Source organism: Herpailurus yagouaroundi, unplaced genomic scaffold (genome assembly GCF_014898765.1).
Source record: "Herpailurus yagouaroundi ecotype Mexico unplaced genomic scaffold, PumYag 210, whole genome shotgun sequence".
Lineage (NCBI taxonomy): Eukaryota > Metazoa > Chordata > Mammalia > Carnivora > Felidae > Herpailurus > Herpailurus yagouaroundi.
In genome coordinates, this window is record NW_024412441.1 from 21,228,811 (window position 1) to 21,249,838 (window position 21,028).

Genomic DNA, 21,028 nt, shown 5'->3' on the forward strand with positions numbered 1-21,028 from the left:
CTTCCCAGACCGCTCTTTTAAAAGCAACTCAGGTTAGTGTTAGCTTTAGGATTTCAGGGATGTGTAGGCAAAGGAGAAGAGGCACCATGAATCCGGACAGACAGCAATCTAGAAGATTTATATGTTGCCTTCAAGGGGAATGAACACAATTCAGTGAAGAGAAATTGAATTCAGCTTCTTTATCTGATGAGGGCTGGGCCCTGTGCTTTGAAACTCATGTCGCGTCTCAGGTAGACAGAGTGCAGACAGAGATGTATCTTGGCCGTTAGCAGGCAAGCTGCTGCAAGCACATGTTTACTCTGTGTGCAAACTCTCCTAGAGAATGATGGAAGAGAGTGCCTTCCACACGCAGTTCTAGGGGCACAAATCCCGGAGCCTGCATTTAGAATTGGGCTGGGCTGAGGTTTTCAGCTACCACTCAACGTATTTCTTCTTCCTACAAGAATAGTTAAAAAGAGGGCGCCTGGGTGGCGCAGTCGGTTAAGCGTCCAACTTCAGCCAGGTCACGATCTTGCGGTCCGTGAGTTCGAGCCCCGCGTCAGGCTCTGGGCTGATGGCTCGGAGCCTGGAGCCTGTTTCCGATTCTGTGTCTCCCTCTCTCTCTGCCCCTCCCCCGTTCATGCTCTGTCTCCCTCTGTCCCAAAAATAAATAAAAAAACGTTGAAAAAAAGTTAAAAAAAAAAAAAGAATAGTTAAAAAGATGCAGGCTAAGGGGCATTTATATTTGTGGAATTTCTTGTCATTTGCCGCAGAGAAGGAATAATTAAACTCAGTACACTATTTGAGTTGTGCGCGCCCACCAAGCGTTTATCCTGTGCTTGTGGCATAAAGGCAGACCAGCCCTACCACCAGCACCCTCCCACGTTTTACCAAAAGAATTTCTCACACTGTTAATGTGCCTATCAAATGCAGGGGCTACTCAGAGGATAGGGCAGGAATCTGTGTCCAAGCACATTGTCCCAAACTCTCTAGTGTGAGTGATGCCTTTTTGATGTGTGATTCTTCGGTGTTGAATTGCATCCGCAACATGGCACCCCACCCCCCAAGCCAATAATTCTGAGGGATCTTCATTTCTGAAAGCCTCCCATCCTATGTTTTACACACCTACTGGGCTGTAATCCATTCAGGGTCTGGCACCTCCCTCTCAGAAACTAGATTCCTTTGCAAACCAGAATCTTAGCATCTCCTCTGATGCCAAACCACACCGAGTCCTGGTCAATTAAAGACCTTTGACAAGCTCATTGTTTGGGCAGAGATGCCCTCAGCTGGGGGGAAAGGAACAGGCCATGGCAATATTTCATTAAAAGCCTTTTGGGAAAAAGGAAACAAGTGTTTTCAGATAGAAACATAGCATTTGTCCAAACTATCAAAATTTTTTCATTGTGAAAAGCATCCGCGAAACCTCTTTTGTTTCCATTTATTCCCAGTCTTCAAAATGGAAATTCATCTGATGCCAACAACAGAATGTCACTCAATAGAAGAACCCTTCCTGACCCAGAGGGCCTTCTTTGCCTTGGCTCTCTGAGAAGATGCAAAACCTAAAATCCATGGTGTTCAAGCCTGCATGCTCCATAAGAAAACATGTTTCAGTGGATGAGAAATGTCTCTGGGGGGCTTTGTTATTTACTGGATTTTCATACAACTGGGTCTCTGGTCTGAGCATAAATTCACTTTGGCATAGGAGCATCTCTATATGCTTATGTATTTGAAGGGAGAGGAAAATGAGAGAGGAGGGGGCTGTGGATTGCTGGCGAAGCTTGTAAACTGGAATCTTATTCTCAATTTGTCATGTTCACCTGAGTTTGGAGACCTGTGCTTTGTCCCTTAGAAACCGCCAATCCTGTCCTTAATCAGTACTAAAAGTCACTTTCTGCCTATTATCCAGTAAGATTCCCTCTCAAATGATCTCCTCCAGGAAGAAAGACAGGGTAATAGCACCCAATTCAATACGTCCTGGCAGGAGTCAAGACAGCTGGGTGCGATGAAATCTAGTGACTTTACTGTGACATTTTAGGGTAAGTTCAGGGATCAGAGAGGATCGGGTGGTGAAAAGTTTGGGGGAAAAATCCCCTAACTACATGGGATGCAGTATCCCAGGTTGAATTTTTCAGATTCACCGAGAAACTCTTTAAGGTCCCCATACACCTGTAAAATACAGAGAAATATTTGTCCCTTTCCTTATTCTCAAGATGTTGGCCTCTCCCAGCTTCAGTTAAGGAAAGGATATCTGCTGTGTATTTTCATCATTAAACTTCCTGAGAGTTTTGGATACTCAATGTCCTTCACCCATAGCAGTTTTGATGGATCTAAGTATCAATTTTGGGAGGCAAGATATGAGTCAACATACATGAGTGCTTACTCAGTGAAAAGCATTTCTTATATATACAATGGGATATTACTCAGCCATGAGAAAGAAAATCCTGCCGCTTGGGACAACATGGATGGTCCCTGAGGACATTATGTTGAGTGAGAAAAGACAGTCAGAGAAAGACATATACGGTATGATCTCACTTACATGTGGAATCTAAAAAAAAAAGCCAAACTCACCAGAACACAGAGTAGGATGGTGGTTACCAGGGCCTGAGGATTGGGGGAAATCAGAGAGACGTTGGCCAAAGGGTACAAGACATATAACTGGAAGATGAGTAAGTTTTGGACAGCTAACGCACAGCATAGTGATCACAGGCAAAGACACTGTAGCAGAGATTCCGAAGTTGCTAAGAGACCAGATCTTAAATGTTCTCGCCGCAGAAAAGAAATGGTAATCATGGCATGTGGCAGAGGTGTTAGCTAAACTCTGGTGCTAATCACACTGCAATATATAAATGTATCAAATGAACATATTGTACACCTTAAACTTATATAACGTTACATGTCAATTATATATATAAAAAAAGGTGCATTTCTTAGCTACCTGCCAAACACATATCAGCTTGGATTACAATGAGCTTTCAGGTTAAAGCTCTCAAATTAATAAAACTAGAATAGGCATCAAATATTAAGTCAATTAGCAAAGGATCAGGCTCTCTTATCTATACTGAGAGGGAGGCAGGATCCTGTCCACCCATGGCCTGTTAGGCCATTACCAAGGATTTTGTTATTTTTTCCCAATGAAAGCATTTAAGCAGGGAAATTCCAGGATCTGATTTGGGGTGTGAAAGGTCACTTCAGCTGTTGGATTGACGATGAATTCAAGGTGACAGAGTGGCCTGGGGGACCCAGTGGGGGCAGTTGACGTTTCTGTTGTGAGAATGGATAATATGAACGTGTGACAGTACACACAGGTGCACACCCATGCACGCACACACACAGCTATCTACCTGTGTGTGGAGCTCTAAAAGCAGGTGGCCGGCTCAGCCCGCCCTTGTAGTAGAATCAGATGCATTCAGCTTACCCTCAGGCAGGAATTGTGTTTGGCCCCGCTTCTTGAGCTGCGTCTTGCCCGTGGAAGTGGAGCTCACTAGCCTGTCCCCATCCAGACTCCACAGGCACCAGGGCTAACCCTGATTCACACAGAGGCAGGTTGTAGCTGAAATGCCCAGGGAATGGCTGGGAAGGCACCTCTTTTCCTTCTCTCAGAGCTTCAGCAGCCACGTTGCTTCCTTCCGGCCTGACCTTGGTTTGTTCAGCTGCCGAGGGCTCCTCAGCCCCAACGTGGCCCTGTGGGCCCACAGAGCCCTGGGATGCATCACACAGAAGGAACCAGTTCTGGCTTTGTCTTCCCACTTAGGATGAGACGGGAAAGACCCGGCCCCTCCCCAGAGGGGAGCCACAGAGAATACGAGCCACAGAGAATACGAGCCCACGGAAGGCACCAAACGTGATGGTGAAAATGCAAGTTTGTGATTCCCAATTTCAACTCACCAACTTTATAGAATGAAGGCAATTTTTATTTTCCTGAGTAAGAGCTGCCTTCCGAAGATGAAAGGACCAGGTGGCTTTGATTCATCATCATCCTCCTCATCAACTTCATCATCGTCGTTGTCATGATCGCCATCATCATCAGGAGAAACAGGTGTTTTTGTATCCCCCTGTTCTGTGGGAAACACTTTGAAGCGCTTGACAAAGACCTGTGGTGTCGCTGGCCCTCCGTCCGGGCCCTGGGATCAGGCAGCAGGGGCCGCTTGTGCTCGCCTTGCCAGGCTGTCCCCTGAACTTCTTGCTAGTCGGGGTGGTTCCTAGCCCTGGACACTTCTGCCTGATGCCTTGTTATGCTCCTGTGGCCCAAGGAGCTCCTGCTTGGGTTGTTTCCCCAGGGCTTCCGTGTTTGCCTGTCTTTCTTGGTAAGTCTCTCAGCTCAACGTTACCAAGATTCTGGACGTAAAACCTCAAATGTAATGCTGAACTTGGACTGGGAAGCTCACTCAGAGGAGTCACCCCTGGTCATAAGCAGTTCACTGGAAGTAGTGGACCCTGGGGTGATAACAACCCTCACTGTCTGGTAACCTTAGCTTTGGTGCTCACTGGGGCTAACCTTGATCTGTACCTATTTCTTCAAGTTGTGCCTTAACGCTTCAGAAGCTTAAACAGTGCGAGGAGGGAGGAGTTCTGAGAAGGAGTCTCACGTGAGGATCTAGACTTGGGGAGTCTGGTGGCACTTATCCCTCCTCTTCTAGGCCAGAGTGACAAGCGTGCTGAGATACTGATGCCCTCGGCCCTGGGGTGGCTGAGTGGGGCCTGGGTGGCCACCTCTGTCCCCGAGCTGCCCTGGGGTATTGTGCAGACATTTGCACTTTTGGTGTGTGGACCTGCCATGAAGATGGTTTGCACACATGATTGATTCCAGGCCATGTAGATGGCCTGCCCAGCTTTGGCAGAACCTCAGTCCCCCTTGGCAAGGTCCTCTCTAAGCTGGGTTTCTCATGGCTGCCAGCTCTCAGCTCCTGCTGACGTCCTCCTGGAACCTTTCAATAAATTCCTTCCATGACCTGTGAGCTGCAGCTGCTGTGTGCACCGCTCTGTGTTCTGCTGTCTGTCTTCAAGGGCAGGTGCAGGATCAACACTCTCCAGCCTCATGACTAGTTTTAGGATGCTTGACCTAGGCACTCCTCAGGCATTTAGAAAGGTATCCTGGGCACATATTTCTAGTGCCAGCAAGCAAGCTTGACTGGCCAAGAACACACAGAATATTCCATGAAAGAGGAAACATCCCTTTTCCTGGCTTCTTGCCATACTTGCTGGGGAACTGGGTCAGCTGAACTGTCTCCAGCTTGGTGCCGACTCTCCTTGTCAGTGTCCCAAGGGGAAGTGACAAGGTCTTTTATCTGGGCATTTTACAGCATTTTGTGGCTTTGATTATTACCACCACCTACCCCCCCTACCCCGGAAAGAACTAATCAATTTGTTTGCTTTATATGTTTTTTTTTTTTATGCTTTGCATAAAAAATAATCAAACTTTGGAATTGGGATAAATCCTATCCTAGTTTCTGAAGGGTCACTACATCTTATAGTGAAGTGACAGAGTCCTGGGGGTTAAGGGACTCGCCTGAGGCCACCTGTTGCATTTGCTGCTGCCCAGGGGGTTCCCTGCATGCCCCCACACAAACTTGGTCCAGATATTTCCAGGCAGGATCTGATTTCAAGCTCTACATTTTGAGTTCAGACAGAGGTGTTGGATCAATGCTCCATTTGCACGTAAATGTCTTTTCTTTCAGACTTTTAAGAGAGGGTGTATTAAAGAATATGGGGTCTTTGGGTACACATCTCTGGTGGTGGGGGATAGTGGGTTAGAAATTCATTTGAAAAACAGTAAATAGAGAGTGAAGCAGGAGACTCTTGGGGTGGTAAATAGATTCTATGCTCCATGTGCCCCACAGACAAACTACTGGATCTTCCTTCATCAACCTCCCAGCTTCCCCTTTCCCACCATAACAAGAGCTCCTGTTTGCTCACTGATATTGTACAAGACCCTCAACCCTCCCAGGAACCGTATGAGGCAGAAAATATTATTCCCATTTCACAGATGAGGAAACTGAGGCTCCGCAAAATTAGGTAGCTTGCCCCAAATCGCATAGCTTGGTGAGTGGTGGAATTCTGTTTATCTGAGTCCAAAGGTACATATACTCTTTCCACTTCAAGTTGGTGAACACATCATTTTGCATCTCAGGGCCCCAGTAAATTCATGCAACTCAGAAAGGTCCCAGCCCATAGACCCTCTGCTTTATAACAAAGAACCTGTATGGGCCAGGCCAAACTCTTTGTCTACCTGCAGAACTCTCCTTCAGATTCTGTCAGCAGGAGGGAGGCCACGGGGTTCTTCATCAGATCGGCCACTGCAGGGTCCTTGGGTGTCACATAGAAGAAAGGAATCCCAGTGCTGTTGTTCAAGGGGCCGTCGCTGATGGGCAGGCAGTTTCCAAATGGCAGTCCTGGGATCTAACGAACACCAAAAAAGGCTTTTTCAATGCAGGGTATTTTATTTTATTTTATTTTATTTTACTTTATTTTATTTTTCATTTCATTTCATTTCACTACATTTCATTTCATTTCATTTCATTTCATTTCATTTCATTTCATTTCGTTTCATTTTTTGTTTTCAATGCAGGGTTTTGGATTGACCTGAGCTGAGAGCTTAGCCAGGAAATATAGCAATGTGGATGGCATGGCGTCACCATGGTTCTGACAGGTAGTAAGTTAAGGCACAGTGGTTCCCAATTGACCCAACTCACCCGGTGATAGCTCCGGGATCTCTATTGAGGAGCTGAGCAGGGACATTCTGTTTGGAAGGATGGCTAGGGGATTATTCTTGAAGCTGCTGCATGTGCATAGAAAACACCCTCACTTTGTTACATTTAAAGTTATTTGGGGGTGGCACTGAAATTTATGGAAGTCAGCTACAACCTGCCCCTGCGAGCCCAACTGCCTTCACTGACTCTCTTAAAGTTCTGACAACTTTGGGGATAGATCTTAAGTCTTAACTTTAATATCTTACCTGGTCTTTGGACTCCGAGAACTTTCTACCATTGTTTCTTTTACAGCTACACCACTTTCTCACTTATTAGTTCCATTTTTTAATTGTAATCAATTTTTCATTATATGAGTCAGCAACTTGCCCTTTTAGAGAAAAGGGAGTCACAGAAACACTGCACACCCATTTTTACTCATGATCTTCGGTGGAGTAGGTGAAATTCTTAGACATGTATGCAAGTATTTCTTAGGTTTTCCCAGGCCCTGCTGGGTCCTGCATTCCAACCTTCATGAGCTTTATTTACCCTTTACAGAATATTCCTTACTGTGACTGAGCTCAGAACTCAGGAGCTGTCTTGTCTTTAAAAAACTGCGTGGCAATGGTGTATAGACCTGGAATAGGAGATGGCTTTCATCATTTGAGAAGACACAATGTTAAGGTGTCTTCCAAAATGGGAACATAAGTTCATTTACAGATTCTGTTTTTCAGCTTGTCATAAATTGCCTGGAATCATGCTTTGCACACATGACATGAATAGGGTAAATGCTCTCTGAATGGACTGAATTTGGACTAAATGTCAATATTGGAAAGGGGAATTCCTAATAACGCTAAGAAAAAAGATGTCAAAAGTCAAAATATCTTTAGTACTAGACTAAGTCTAGTTGGCACTAGACTTTTAATTGCTTGAACAATCTGTGGTTTTAAATTTTTTTTCTTAATGTTTACTTATTTTTGAGAGAGAGACACACAGAGCACAAGTGGGGTAGGGGCAGAGAGAGAGGGAGACACAGAACCTGAAGCAGGCTCCAGGCTCTGAGCTGTAAGCATAGAGTCTGACATGGGGCTCGAACTCACGAACTGTGAGACCATGACCCGAGCGGAAGTTGGACGCCAAACCAACTGAGCAACCCAGGTGCTCCAAGGGGTTTTTCAAACATTCACTCTGTCTACATCCTTCTTTTTTTTTTTTTTTAAGTTTATTTATTTATATAAGTAATCTCTACACCCAATGCAGGGCTCAAACTCACAACCCTGAGATCGAGAGACACGCTCTTCCCACTGAGCCAGCCACACACCCCAGAACAATCCGTGCTTTAGACTAAGATCAGCCTCATTATTTAAGCTTCATATCTTCCTAAGGTATGTCTTAGGAGCATAATTTATAACTGTGAGGAACCATTTGGATGCTGTGAACGTGATTAAGATCATTGCCATAATCAGAATAAAGTCATTTAAATATTTTTTAAAAAGTAAAACAGGACCTTCAAAACTAACATAGTCAACCACTTAATTCCATAGAAGGGGAAAATAAAGTGGACAACTCGGTGACTTGGCCAGTCTCCAAACAGATGAGACCATACCTGAGGTAAGAACCTGCCGCTGGCCAATGACCTATCCATTCCCTAAAAAAATGTTTATTTTGCATAAATTAAACAGGAGTTCAAAGTACCTCTCTGTAATAAAACCCTTACATCGATCTCACCAGCCCTAAAAGCCTTCTGGGCCGTGTATACTTAGGGATGTCACTTCCTCATCATTTATCCATGTCATTTTGGCTTAAGGTGGAATCATACCTAACAGGTGAGTAAAAACATTTACGAACCGAATGATAAAACAGCAGCTGAAAACAACTCATTCCAGCATTTATACACTTTGCACCCTAAGCCTCCTTTCCAGAAAACCTCTTAAGTTCCATATTTCAAAAGTGAACTTCCACCAAACCCCCCGTGGTGTCTTTCTCCCAGTCCCCAGTGTCAGTAGGTGACAGGGAAGTTCGGGTCCATTGGGTGCTGTGGGCTGGGAGGCTGCACGCGCCTACTCTATGATGCCGAAGGCGGCTCTGGCTTCTTTTGTCCAGGTCTCGGGTCAGGCGCTGGTTATGTGTACGCCTCTTTGACCATCTCAAGACTGCACTTCAATCCCCATGCGCCTGGCAGGATGCCTGACTGTCAGCACCTCCCAAGCCCCCCATTTTGCCAGGTTAACCAAAGCACAATCTGGTTCCGTTATTTACGCGCCGGCCACAGCGCAACCCCGCCGGCGGGGCACGTCTGTGAGACCTGGATCAGAGCGCGCGAGCGGTCGCTAGCATCTCCCGGTCCCCAGGCCACCGCCAGGCACGCACCTGCAGCCGGCTCCGGGCGGGGCTACTTACCTTCTCGTGGGCGGACACGGTGGCCAGACAGCCCCAGGCGCTGGCGTGGGCCAGGAAGCGGGCGGTGCTGGGGCGCAGTCTCGGGCCGCTCTCCCGCCGGTAGGAGAACATCCCGGGCGGCGCGGGGGGCGGGCTGGAGCGGGCGGCGCCGGCCGGGGGCGGCAGGTGCGCGTCCTCCTTGTGAGCCGAGGCCGGGAAGCTGCGCTGCCAGATGCTGCCCGAGTCCTCCAGCAGCGCGGGCAGCGCCTCCTCGGTGGAGGCGCTGTCCAGCTCCTCGTCCACTTCGTTGGTGACGGCCCAAGACACCGAGCTCACGATCACGTAGCCTGCGGCCGGGGACAGCAGGGCGCTGCAGCACAGCAGCCAGGAGAGGCGGGTGACCGGCCGCGCGGGCCGCTGGCCGCGGCGCACGGACATCTTGCAGCGGCGCGCCCTGCCGCGGGGACAGCCTGGAGCGCGCGGGCGGCAGAGAGGGCGGCAGCGCCCCCGTGCGGCGGACGCGCGGAACTGGACTCCGCTCGCGACCGCCGCAGGATTCCCGGGCGGGGTCCCCACCCCTGGATGCCCTCGCAGCCTCCCGCCGTGTTGAGAAGTCGAGCTCCTGGAAAAGCGGATTCCACTCGAATGCTGCACGTCCTGCGGCCGCCGTGCGCAGAGTGCTCACCGTGTGCGAGGTCCGGGGATGGGCTCATTTCCTGCTGGATGGCACGGATTCTGCAGCCAGGGGGTGGTGGGCGATCAAATCGCGAACCAACACACTCCCCTACTTACCAGCTGTGTGACCCTGCCGGGTCACTTAACCTCTCTGTGCCTCAGTTCCGTTATGAGAAAAACAAGCAAACCACGGTATTGAACTCATTTGGGTGATGGATGGGAGAATTAAATAAGTTAACGTCTGGAGAGGCTTATATTTTGGTAATAGATAAAGGTAGGGACTGTTATCATTTTATAGAGGAGGAAACTAAGTAAATGGTGAAGGTAAGATTACCACCGAGTCAGTCTGATGCCAAAGCCATTCCCTTGCTTTGTAAGGACAATGACTGTCTTACGCTTTACTTAGGAGTGCATTGCTGCGAGTTCTTCTGAAAGCAAAGTCAAATTTTTACATATCAACCAAAGTAAAAGGTAGCAAACACCCAGAGACAAAGTGGCTGGGATGGAGTAGCAGAGAATTGTAAGACTGTATCAGAGTTTCAAAACATTCTTTTATTGGTGGAAATTTGAGCTGTTTCCAATAGTGAAGTTTTATAGATAGCAACATAATTCTAAATCATTTACACTTTTTAACTTCTGCTTATGGTATTCCCTTATCTGCCCATTAAGAGACATATTCTGCTCTAGATTTTCCACCTAACATCTAATAGTCTTGCTTCCAGTTTGTTACGGATGAAAGTGACTTGAACTAGTATCAGAATATTTGTAGATATTTTGGTAAATGTTACACTGTGCAGTAGCCAGAGGATCCGTTATCTACCCTGTCCTCCATTCCATCTACCTCCTCCTTTTCCCTCCTATTCAAAGCCATTTTTCTTTAAAAAGTCTTCTTAATCTCCTCAGTGCACTCCAAGCTGGCCTCCCATCCCACCCCAGCCACCCTTTCCAGGATGCCTTCTTTCTGTTGCTAGTCTAAGGGGAGTTCTGGTATTCTCTCTGCATGATCTCGTCTCCTCCCATGGCTCTGCCAGCCTTTTATGCTGCTGACTTGCCAGCCTCTCTCACTTGCCCCTGAATGATGTGTCCCATAGTCTTGGAGAGGCAGTATAGCAAGTCGTTAAAAGACGTGAGCTCTTTCAAATGACTTCAAATGAATTGACATCCTGCTCTATCACCTACCAGCCGTGTCTGTAAAATAAGGACAGTCACTTCTATCCCAGTGGCCTAGGAGAAGCACAGAGCAGACACGTGATAGATGCATACCACAGCCTCTTTTCTATCATATGCTCTGCGGGGGGGGGGGGGGGGGGGGGGGGCGGGGGGGGGGGAGGCAGGCGAGCCTGGCAGCTGACTCCTTCCACCCAGGCTCTTGTTCTTGGCTGTTAGGGGCCACTTCTTCCTTTGAGGCTCTGGTGGAGGTGGATATTTTCCTCTGCCAGTCCCAGCACATGATGTGAAGAATAAATGCCCAGTTCTTACTGTTCGTTGCCAGCAGGATAAAGTCCAAGCTCTTTAACTCAGTATATAGGTCCCTTGTAACCTGTCCCTGCCTGTCTGTCTATCCCTGTCTGTCACACTGCATCACCCTCCCAGACTCCACTGCAGCGATCTGGCGTCTTTATGGTTCTACAGTCAGTGAACACCCACACATGCACCAGATAGATTAATACAATTAGCATTTTGATCTATTTTCATCCTCACTTTTAATCCCTCTGTTCATTCATCAAGGTACATGATAGTAATTTACAAATATTTTTCTTAAGAGAATGCATGCAGCAAATGCATAAAAATATATGTACAAAAAACCTGTTAAAATCATTCAGGTGAAGTGAGGGAATATTGCCAGTTCCCCAGAAGCTCTCCATATGCCTCTCTCCACAAATCACAATCCCTTGCCTCCTCTCCTAGAGGTAATCACTGTCTTGACATTTGTGATACACATTTCTTTGCTTTCCTTTATAGTTGGATTTCCTACACATGCAATCCTCAGTGTTATAGATTCATCTTACCTATTTTGAACTTTATATAAATGAAATCATACTTTAATTTTTGTGCCTTTCTATGTTGTCAAAATTATGTTTGAGAATCATACTTACTTTGTTGTTTGTAGATATATATGGCTGTATAGTATTGCATAGTATTTATTTTTATTTATTTTGTTGTTGGTTATTTTTTTTTTAATTTTTTTTTTAACATTTATTTATTTTTGAGACAGAGAGAGACAGAGCATGAACGGGGGGAGGGCCAGAGAGAGAGGGAGACACAGAATCTGAAGCAGGCTCCAGGCTCTGAGCTGTCAGCACAGAGCCTGATGCGGGGCTCGAACTCATGGACCGTGAGATCGTGACCTGAGCGAAGTCGGATGCTCAACCGACTGAGCCACCCAGGCGCCCCTGTTGTTGGTTATTTGAGAGAGAGGTGGGGAAGGGGCAGAGGGAGGGAGGCAGACGACCCAAAGCAAGCTCTGCACTGTGAGTACAGAGCCTAATGTGGGGCTTGAACTCACGAACCATGAGATCATGAGCTGAGCTGAAGTCAGATGCTTAACCAACTGAGCCACCCAGATGCCCCCGTTGGTAGGTGTTTTAATAGGTTTTGTTATTCAGGTATGGTGAGGCCAGGTGATCAAGAGATGCCTGCCATTGAAAAGGTAATTTATTCTACTCATAGATCCCAAGAAAAGGGATCTTTGGCCAATGGGGACAGGAGTCAAAGGATTTCCAGGTCATGGGTGGGCAGTTCACTTTGCACCCTTCCTCAGAGGGTATCCAGCAGGATTGAGCCCCGGTTGCTCACAGTGGTAACAGTTAAGGGACACAGCCTTAGAATGGCTTTCCTTCCTCCCTGGTCCAATCACTCTAGTCCCCCACTCCTGTTCTTTAGGACTACATCCCAAAGTAAACTACCCGTGTGCCAAGTCCTTGTCTCAGGCCCTTTGGAGGAATCCAAACTAAGGCACTGGTGCACATTCAAGAGTTTCTCTGGGGTATATACCTTGTAGTAGGGTTGCTGGTTGTGGGGTAGAAGTATGCTTCATTATATTATATAATGTCAAACTGATTTCCAAAATGATGGTACCAATTTACATTGCTACTATCAGTGTATGAGCTTTCCTGTTGCTCCACATTCTCATCAACACAGATTATGGTTAGATTTTTCTGTCTTTTCTCTCTCCCCACCCCCCGACCTCCCCAGTCTGGTGGATGAGTAATGGTGTCTCATTTCTATTTTAATGACTGATGTGGTTGGTTGATCACCTTTTCATACTTTCATTGGCCAGTTGGATATCCTCTTTTGTGAAATGCCTGTTAATGTCTTTTGCCCATTTTTATTGGGTTGCCTGTGGGTTTTTGTATTGATTTGTAAGAATTAATTTTATTTTCTTTATTCCAGTGCTTTGGTATTGAAAAGTGCCACAGATTGTTTTGGGGTAGTTGTTAATGCTAATGTTTCTATGCATCAACCTAACTGGGCTAAGGGATGTCCAGAAGGCTGGTAAAATATCATTTCTGGGTGTGTCTGTGGGGGTGTTTGAGGAAGAGATTAGCATTTGAATCAGTAGATGAATAAAGATTAATCTCATCAATAGGGATGGGCATCACCCAGTCCTTGTGGGTTTGAAGGGAGCTGAGACATCCACCTTCTCCTGACCTTGGACATCAGCACTCTTGGTTCTCCAGTTTTCAGATTCAGGCTGGGCCTTTACGCCATTGGCACCCCTGGTTCACAGAAGTTTGTGTTTGGACTGGGACTACCCCACTGGCTTTCCTGGGCCTGCAGCCTGCAGATGGCAGATCATGGGACCTCTGTCTCCATAATCACATGAGCTAATCCATGTTGTTCTACGTATCAGGAGTGTTTTCCTTTTTACTGGTGAGTAGTATTCCCCTGTATGGACATGCCATAGTTTTGTTTATTCATTCAACAGTTGATGGCTACTTGGGTTGTATGTATGTATTTATTTATTTATCTTGCTATTGGGAATAAAGCTATTAATAGCATTCACATACAAGTCTATGTGGGGACACGTTTTCATTTCTCTTGAGTAAATATTGAAGAGCGAGATTGCTGAGTTGTGTGGTAACCATAGGTTTACCTTTATAATAAATTGTCGAGCTTTCTTCTCCCTCCAAAGTGGCTATACCATTTTGCATTCCCACTGATGCTGCATGACAGTCCAAGTTTTTCTGCATCTTTGGCAACACTTGCTATTGAGTGGCTTTTTAATTTTAGCTATTCTACTAGGTGTGTCGTGGCATTTCATGGCAGTTTTAATTTACATTTTTCTAACAATGTTGGCTAACAATATTGAGCAGCTTTTTATGTGCTTACTTTTTGTCTCTCTTCTTTGGTGAATTGTCTGTGTAAATATTTGCTCATTTAAAAATCTGGTTGTGTCCTCTTAGTGCTGAGTTGTGAGAGTTATTTTATATGTTCTCCATACCAGTCCTTTTTCAGGTAGGCGTTTTGCCAGTGTTTTCTCCCAGTTTGTGGCTTGCATTTCCATTTTCTTACCAGTGGCTTTTGAAGAGCAAACATTTAAAATTTTGGTAACGTCTAATTTATCATTTTTTTTCTTTCATGGTTTGTGCTTTCTGTACCATTTCTAAGAAATCTTTGTCTGATCTAAGCCCATGAAAAATATCTTTGATGTTTTATTCTAGAAGCTTAATAGTTTTATCTGTTACATTTAGGTCTGTAATCCATTAAAAACATTTGCTGTATATGAATGAGGTTCATTTTGTCCCTACAGAGATCAAATTGATCCATCACTCTTTGTTCAAAAGACTATCCCTTTTCCTGACTTACACATTATTTTTGTCTTAATGCTGTATTTTTCTGAATACAATGAGACATTGTTATTTTATGCAGTCTACGTTCATTTAGATTTAGCTATGTACTCTCCAGTCTCCTCACTCTTTATCTTTTCTTGTATCCCAGATCACCCATTTGTGATCATTTTCTTTCCTACTGAAGTATATCCTTTAGAATTTCCTTTAACAAGGGTCTACTAGTGGCACACTCTCTTTTGTTTGTCTGAAGTTTACTTCTGTTTCACTCGCAGAAAATATTTCTGCTGAGTACAGAATTCTAGCAGTAGGCCTGTCTTCAACACATGGAGGCTTTCATTCCACTTCGGTTCCTGTGCTGCTGCTGAGAAGTCAGATTCCAGTCTCATGGCCACACCTCTGAAGATGACTGTTCTTTATTTCTCCTGTGGCTTTAAAACTCTTCTCTATGTCTTTGGTATGCAACTAGGTGTGGGTTTCTTCCCTCCTCCTTTCCTTAGAAACATTTTGGACCTTCCCTCTGGTCTCTAACCTGTCTTTCGTATCTGTTGTCTCTTTGTCTTTGTGCAGCATTTAGATAATTACAGTGGATGGAAGGTTTGTGTCCACCCCACCCCCAATTCATGTGTTTGGGGTGGCTATATTTGGGGATAGGGCCTCGAATGAAATAATTAAAGCTAAATGAAGTGGTAAGGATGGGGCACTGGTCTGATAGAGTTAGTGCCCAAATAAGGATACCAGAAAGGGGCACCTGGGTGCAGGTTAAGCATCTGACTCTTGGTTTCGGCTCAGGTCATAATCTCACAGTTCATGAGATTGAACCCTGTGTCAGGTTCTGCACTGCCAGCCAGGAGCCTCCTTGGGATTCTCTGTCTTCCTTTCTCTCTGCCCCTTCCCTGCTCACACACTCTTTCTCATTCTCTCTCTCTCTCTCAGAACAAATAAATAAACATTAAAAAAAAAAAAGACACCAGGAGTGCCTGGGTGACTCAGTTGGTTAAGCGTCCGACTTCAGCTCAGGTCATGATCTCACAGTTCCTGGGTTCGAGCCCCCCATCGGGTTCTGTGCTAACAGCTCAGAACCTGGAGCCTGCTTCAGATTCTGTGTCTCCCTCTCTCTCTGCCCCTCCCCTGCTCACACTCCGTCTCTCTCAAAAATAAAAAATAAACATTAAAAAAAAAAAAAAATTACACCAGAGAACTCTTTCTCTCAATGTGCACCAAGGAAAAGCCGTGTGATGATATAGTGAGAAGGTGGCCATCTGCAAGCCAGGAAGAGAACTCTCACCAGAAACAGTCTTCTGGAACCTTGGTCTTGGACTTCCCAGCCTCCAGAACTGTGAGACAATAAATGTCTGTGGTTTTAGCCACCCAGTTTATGATATTTTGTGACAGCAGCTCAAGCAGCCTGAAACATTGTCAAACTGTGTTCCATTATGATTTTTACCATTTCATAGTCTTACTAGGAATATATGAGTACCACATGGGCTACTCATCAATGATGCAGGTGGTCATAGCACTTATACAGAAGGAGCTATTTTGCATTAGAACTCAGTTACTTGGCTTAGTAACATTTTGCAGAAATTTTAGGCTTGTTTAAGCAGTTCATAGCAAAGGACTCTTCCACCAGCAAACATTCTCAGGTTTGGCTGCAGGACACTAGCCTTTGGTATATTTACAAAAAAATTGACTAGTGATGGGAGGGAACACATTGCAGAACTTCTGCTCACCCATTACTTCCTACTCACAAATGTTTGCCAAGAACAATGAGAGGCATGTAGTCACAGGTAACAAAGCACAGTTTAAAGTTTAGAGCTAGGAATGTAAAGAGGAGCCTGGGATGTCTTCTTGGTCAGAAAAAAAAAAAAAAAAAACAACCCAAAGCTAGAAAAGATTAATGGGTCATGTCAAAAGAACACAGGAGTCAACTTGAAGAGACTTCCACTGGGAAAAGGTGGAATAATTTAAGCATGAAAAAGAATAATGGTGGCAGTTATTTAAAAAACTAAGCATACATATATTTACTGTCCTCCCAGCAATTGCTCTCCTGGGCATTTATCCCAGAGAACTAAAAACGTGTGTCTCCCACAGAAACCAAATACATCATTGTTCATAGCAACTTTTTTTGTAACAGCCCCAAACTGGAAGCAACCCAAATGTCCCTCAATATGTGAATGGTTACATACAGGCACATCCATACCATGGAATATTGCTCAGAAATAAAAAATGAGAGGTGCCTGGATGGCTCAGTTGGTTGTGTCTGACTTCGGCTCAGGTCATGATCTCACGATTCGTGGGTTCAAGCCCCATGTTAGGCTCTTGTGCTAACAGCTCAGAGCCCGGAACCTGCTTTGGATTCTGTGCCTCCCTCTCTCTCTATGCCCCTCCCCACTCACACTCTGTCTGTCTCTCTCAAAAGTAAACATTAAAAAATTAAAAAATAAAAAGAAATCTAAATTGATATGTGAAACAACTTGGGTGGATCTTATATTGAGTGAAAAAAAAAGCCAGTCTTAAAAGGTCATACATTATATGATTTCATTTATAGACCATTCTCAAAATTACGAAATTATAGGAGTGGAGAACAGATTAGTGGTTGCTAAAGGGTTAGTGACAGTGTGTGGGGTGTGTGTAACCGTAAAGGGGCAGCATGAGGGAGCTCTTTGTGGAGATGGAAGGGTGCTGCATCTTGACTGCAGTGGTGGTTACACAATCTATATGTGACAAAATGTCATAGAACTGTACACAGAAGGCACCAATGTCTGTTTTTTGGTTGTACAATGTCTGCTTTTGACATCACACTATAACTGTGTAAGATACAAGTATTGGTAATGGGTCTCCTGAGTTAATAATGATTAAAAACAAAAACAAAAGACAAGCCTTCAATGGTCATCACTGCAAGTTATCAAGGCATCTAATTTATTCTGATAATTTATTTTCTCTAAAGCAAAAATAATTCAAGCATTTATCCTGCCTTTCCTTTTATGTTTCAATTCTATTTCGAGGTAACCAAATTGTTGATATGGGAAAGATTTTCTTTCTAGACAAGTTCCAGCTAATACATCTAGAAGGAATTAGAACATTAGAAAAAGAAATCATTTTGCAACCCCTAATGAAGCAATCAATATAGGCAACAATAATCAATATGTGAAATACTAAATGAAATATTGAGTGGAATCTTATAGTAGATAGATCACCCTGGCAACACCTGAACCCCATGATCAATCTTAAGTCTTTTCTTTGTTTCTCTTCTTTCTTTCTTTTTGTTTTGTTTTGTTTTGTTTTGTTTTTTTCATTTGAGAGAGAGACTGAGAGTGTGTGAACAGGGGAGAGGGGCAGAGGGAGAGAGTGAGAAACTTTTAAAGTTTTAAATTCTTTTTATTTTGAAAGAGAGAAAGGGAGGTGCAAAGAGAGAGAGGGAGAGAGAGAATCCCAAGCAGGCTCTATTGTCAGTGCTGAGTCCAACATGGGGCTCGATCCCAAGAACTGTGAGATCATGACCTGAGCAGAGTTGGATGCTCAACAAACTGAGGCACCCAGGTACCCCTTGAAAGAAAAAGAGAGATTAATAGAGAGAGAGAGAGAGAGAGAGAGAGAGAGAGAGAGAGAGAGAGAGAGTCTTAAGCAGGCTCCACACTCAGCGTGGACCCTGATAAGGTTGATCCCATGACCCTGGGATCATGACCTGAGCTGAAACCAAGAGCCAGGCAGTTAACTGACTGAACCACCCAGGTGTCCTGAATCTTAATTCTTAATTTCACCAAATGTGGGACAAAGGACTACCTTTGTCTGTTCAGGCTGCTATAACAAAATATCATAGACTAGGTGGTTTAAACAACAGACATTTATTTTTCACAGTTCTGGAGGCTGAGAGGTCCAAGATCAAGGTGCTGGTAGATTCGATGTCTGGTGAGGACTATTTTCCTGCCTTGTAGACAGCCACCTCACTGTGTTCTGACATGACCTTTCCTGTTTTTCTCTTTTTATAAGGGCACTAATACCATGATGAGGGCTTCTCCCTCATAACCTCATCTAATCCTAGTTACCTCCCAAAGGCCTCCACTTTCGAATACTGGGGTATAGGGCTTCAACATACGGAGTTTTGAAGGAACACAAATATTTAGCCCTTTATAGTGACATGAAGCATTGCCTGATGTGATGTAGTAGTGTGCACAGGTAGGAGGTACACAGTGCTATCTATGAAGTGTTTGAAAAAAATTTGGCCTGAATCTGCTGAAGCTTCTATTTTAACTGCTAGATAACACAAATACAGAGTCAATGGAACGAGTCATATAATTCAGAATGTGGAACGCTCCATAGTACAAATAACCCAGTTTCTTCAACAAATAAATGGGATGAAAAATTATAGGTGTGTGGTTACAGCTATGAAAATATTTAGGAGACATAAGATGAAATGCAAGAGATGGGTCAACTGTTAAGAGCCATTATTGAGGTCAGTAGAGAAATCTGAATGTGGGCTAAGTATCAGATGATATGAAAGAACGTTGTTTTATTTATCAGGTGTGATAAGGGAGTTTCGGCTAGGTAAAAAATTCTGTTACAGAGACATACTGCAGTATTTACTGTTATATTTGCAAATCCTGTATCTGACAAGGGACTTGTACCCAGAATATCCAAAGAACATGTATAAGTCAATTACAAAAAGCAAAGCAAAACAAAACAAATAAGCCTATTTAAAATGTGCAAAGGATTTGAACAGACATTTTTCCAAAGAAGACATGCAAATGGCCAATAAGCACATGGAAAAATGTTCAACATCATTAGTCATTGGGGAAATGCAAGTCAAAACCACAGTGAGATACCATCTCACGCCCACTAGGATGCCTATGATCAAAAAGGCAAGTGATAGATATTGGTGAAAATGTGGAACCTTTACACATTTCTGATGGAAATATAAAGTGGTGCAGCCATTTGGAAAATAGTTTGGCTGGTCTTGAAAAGGCTAAACATAGAGTTACCATATGAACCAGCAATTTCATTCCTAGGTACATGTACCCAAGATAAATGAAATGTATGTCCACACAAAAACTTGCACATCTGTGTTCACAGAAGCATTATTCAAGTGGAAATGAAATTATTCATGTTTCCATTATGGGAAAACAACCTAAATGTCCCATCAAACGATGATGAATGGATAAATGAAATGTGGTATATCCATACAATTGAGTATCATTTGTCAATAAAAGGAGTGGTTGCTAGGGCCTGGGAGAAAGAGAGAGAGAGGGCGACAGCTTTCCCCTGACCCTGATACATTCAGTGAATTTACTTGTCACATCTTGGGTAGGGAGTGAGGATGGGGTGGGAAGGAGGGGCATGTTTACTTCCTACTCACCCTTACCTGGAGTGTATAGCCCTTTGGATGTTCCAGTTTATAAGGTCGCTATTAGACTTCCTACCCTGGCTGGCTTCTGGTATTTGACTACTACTGCTCTCTTCAAATCTGAAGCTCAAAGTTGTGGGGATTGGAAAAAGCAGCCTTGGTGCTTAGCTCACCACACTAAATTCCACATTCTCTTAGATTAGGACCTAGAGATTTGTTTTTTATCTTTTTGACGCTTTTAAGAAGACATTTTATATTTTTTCCAACACATATAGTTGTTTTCACCTGATGAATTAGTTCAAATAAACTGGCTTGCCAAATTTCTGGAAACCAATAGTGATTTTAAATCCCTTAATAATTTAAAATTCATGGCCATTAACTTCAAGAGGCTGCTGGGGCTGCCTGGTAGTGCTACTCAACTTCCCACCTTTCTGGGAGGCTCTCTCAATTTCTTTTTTCCTACTTTCTTCAGATCTCTTTTCAGATTACACCTTGTGAAAGAGACCTTGGCTTGAGAACCCTGCATGAAGTAACACCTGCCTCCCCATCATGATTTTCTTTATTGGGTGTTATTTTTACTATTATACTTAGGAATCACTGCCTAAGATACCTGGCTTTTATTTGTTACTTAGTTTGGTGTGGGTCTTCTACCAGGATTACAAACTCCTGAGGAGCAGGGATTTGCCTGTTTAGTTCACTGATGATCCCCAATGCTTAAAGAGTTCCTGGTAAAAGAATATACATGACAAATATTTGAGAACACATTGCTATACATTTTAGATCAAACTTCTGTGTTTGCAAGATCTGTCTGCTACCAGATTGTTCGTGGGTTTCCGATTTAACATCATTGTGAGTGCAAATTTAACATTCCAAGATCCATGTGCTATTTGATGTGCTTGTCTTTCTGTAAGTACCATATTGACAACAGCGATGTGCCCTGGGAAGATTGGTTTGTACAGGGTCTCGTTATTATTTCTACTTCAAATTACTGTTTCAGAAAACACGATGGCTGAGTGAGCCCGGCTGAGGTTCATGAAGTCCAGCCCAGATCAGCGTAACCGTCCAAGCAACCTGGTGACTGGTAAGGAATAATAAATCCATTGTGGCTGTTTTAAGCCATTAAGGATTAGTTTGTCATGCCGAAATTGTGAAGCGATAGATGGCGCAAGCAGAGAACAACC

At 44.2% G+C, this 21,028-nt stretch overlaps 1 protein-coding gene across 1 annotated transcript in view; it reads right to left on the bottom strand.

The window, feature by feature from the left end:
* Positions 1-9,517, bottom strand: part of CREG2 (cellular repressor of E1A stimulated genes 2) — a 39,770-nt gene extending 30,253 nt beyond the window's left edge. The window contains exons 1-2 of the mRNA XM_040454059.1: positions 9,063-9,517; positions 6,206-6,375 (exon numbers count right to left, since the gene is read on the bottom strand). Coding sequence (XP_040309993.1) covers positions 6,206-6,375; positions 9,063-9,479 — 587 coding nt within the window. The 5' untranslated portion in view covers positions 9,480-9,517. The remainder of the gene's footprint in view (positions 1-6,205; positions 6,376-9,062) is intronic.
* Between the last annotated feature and the right edge of the window lie 11,511 nt (positions 9,518-21,028).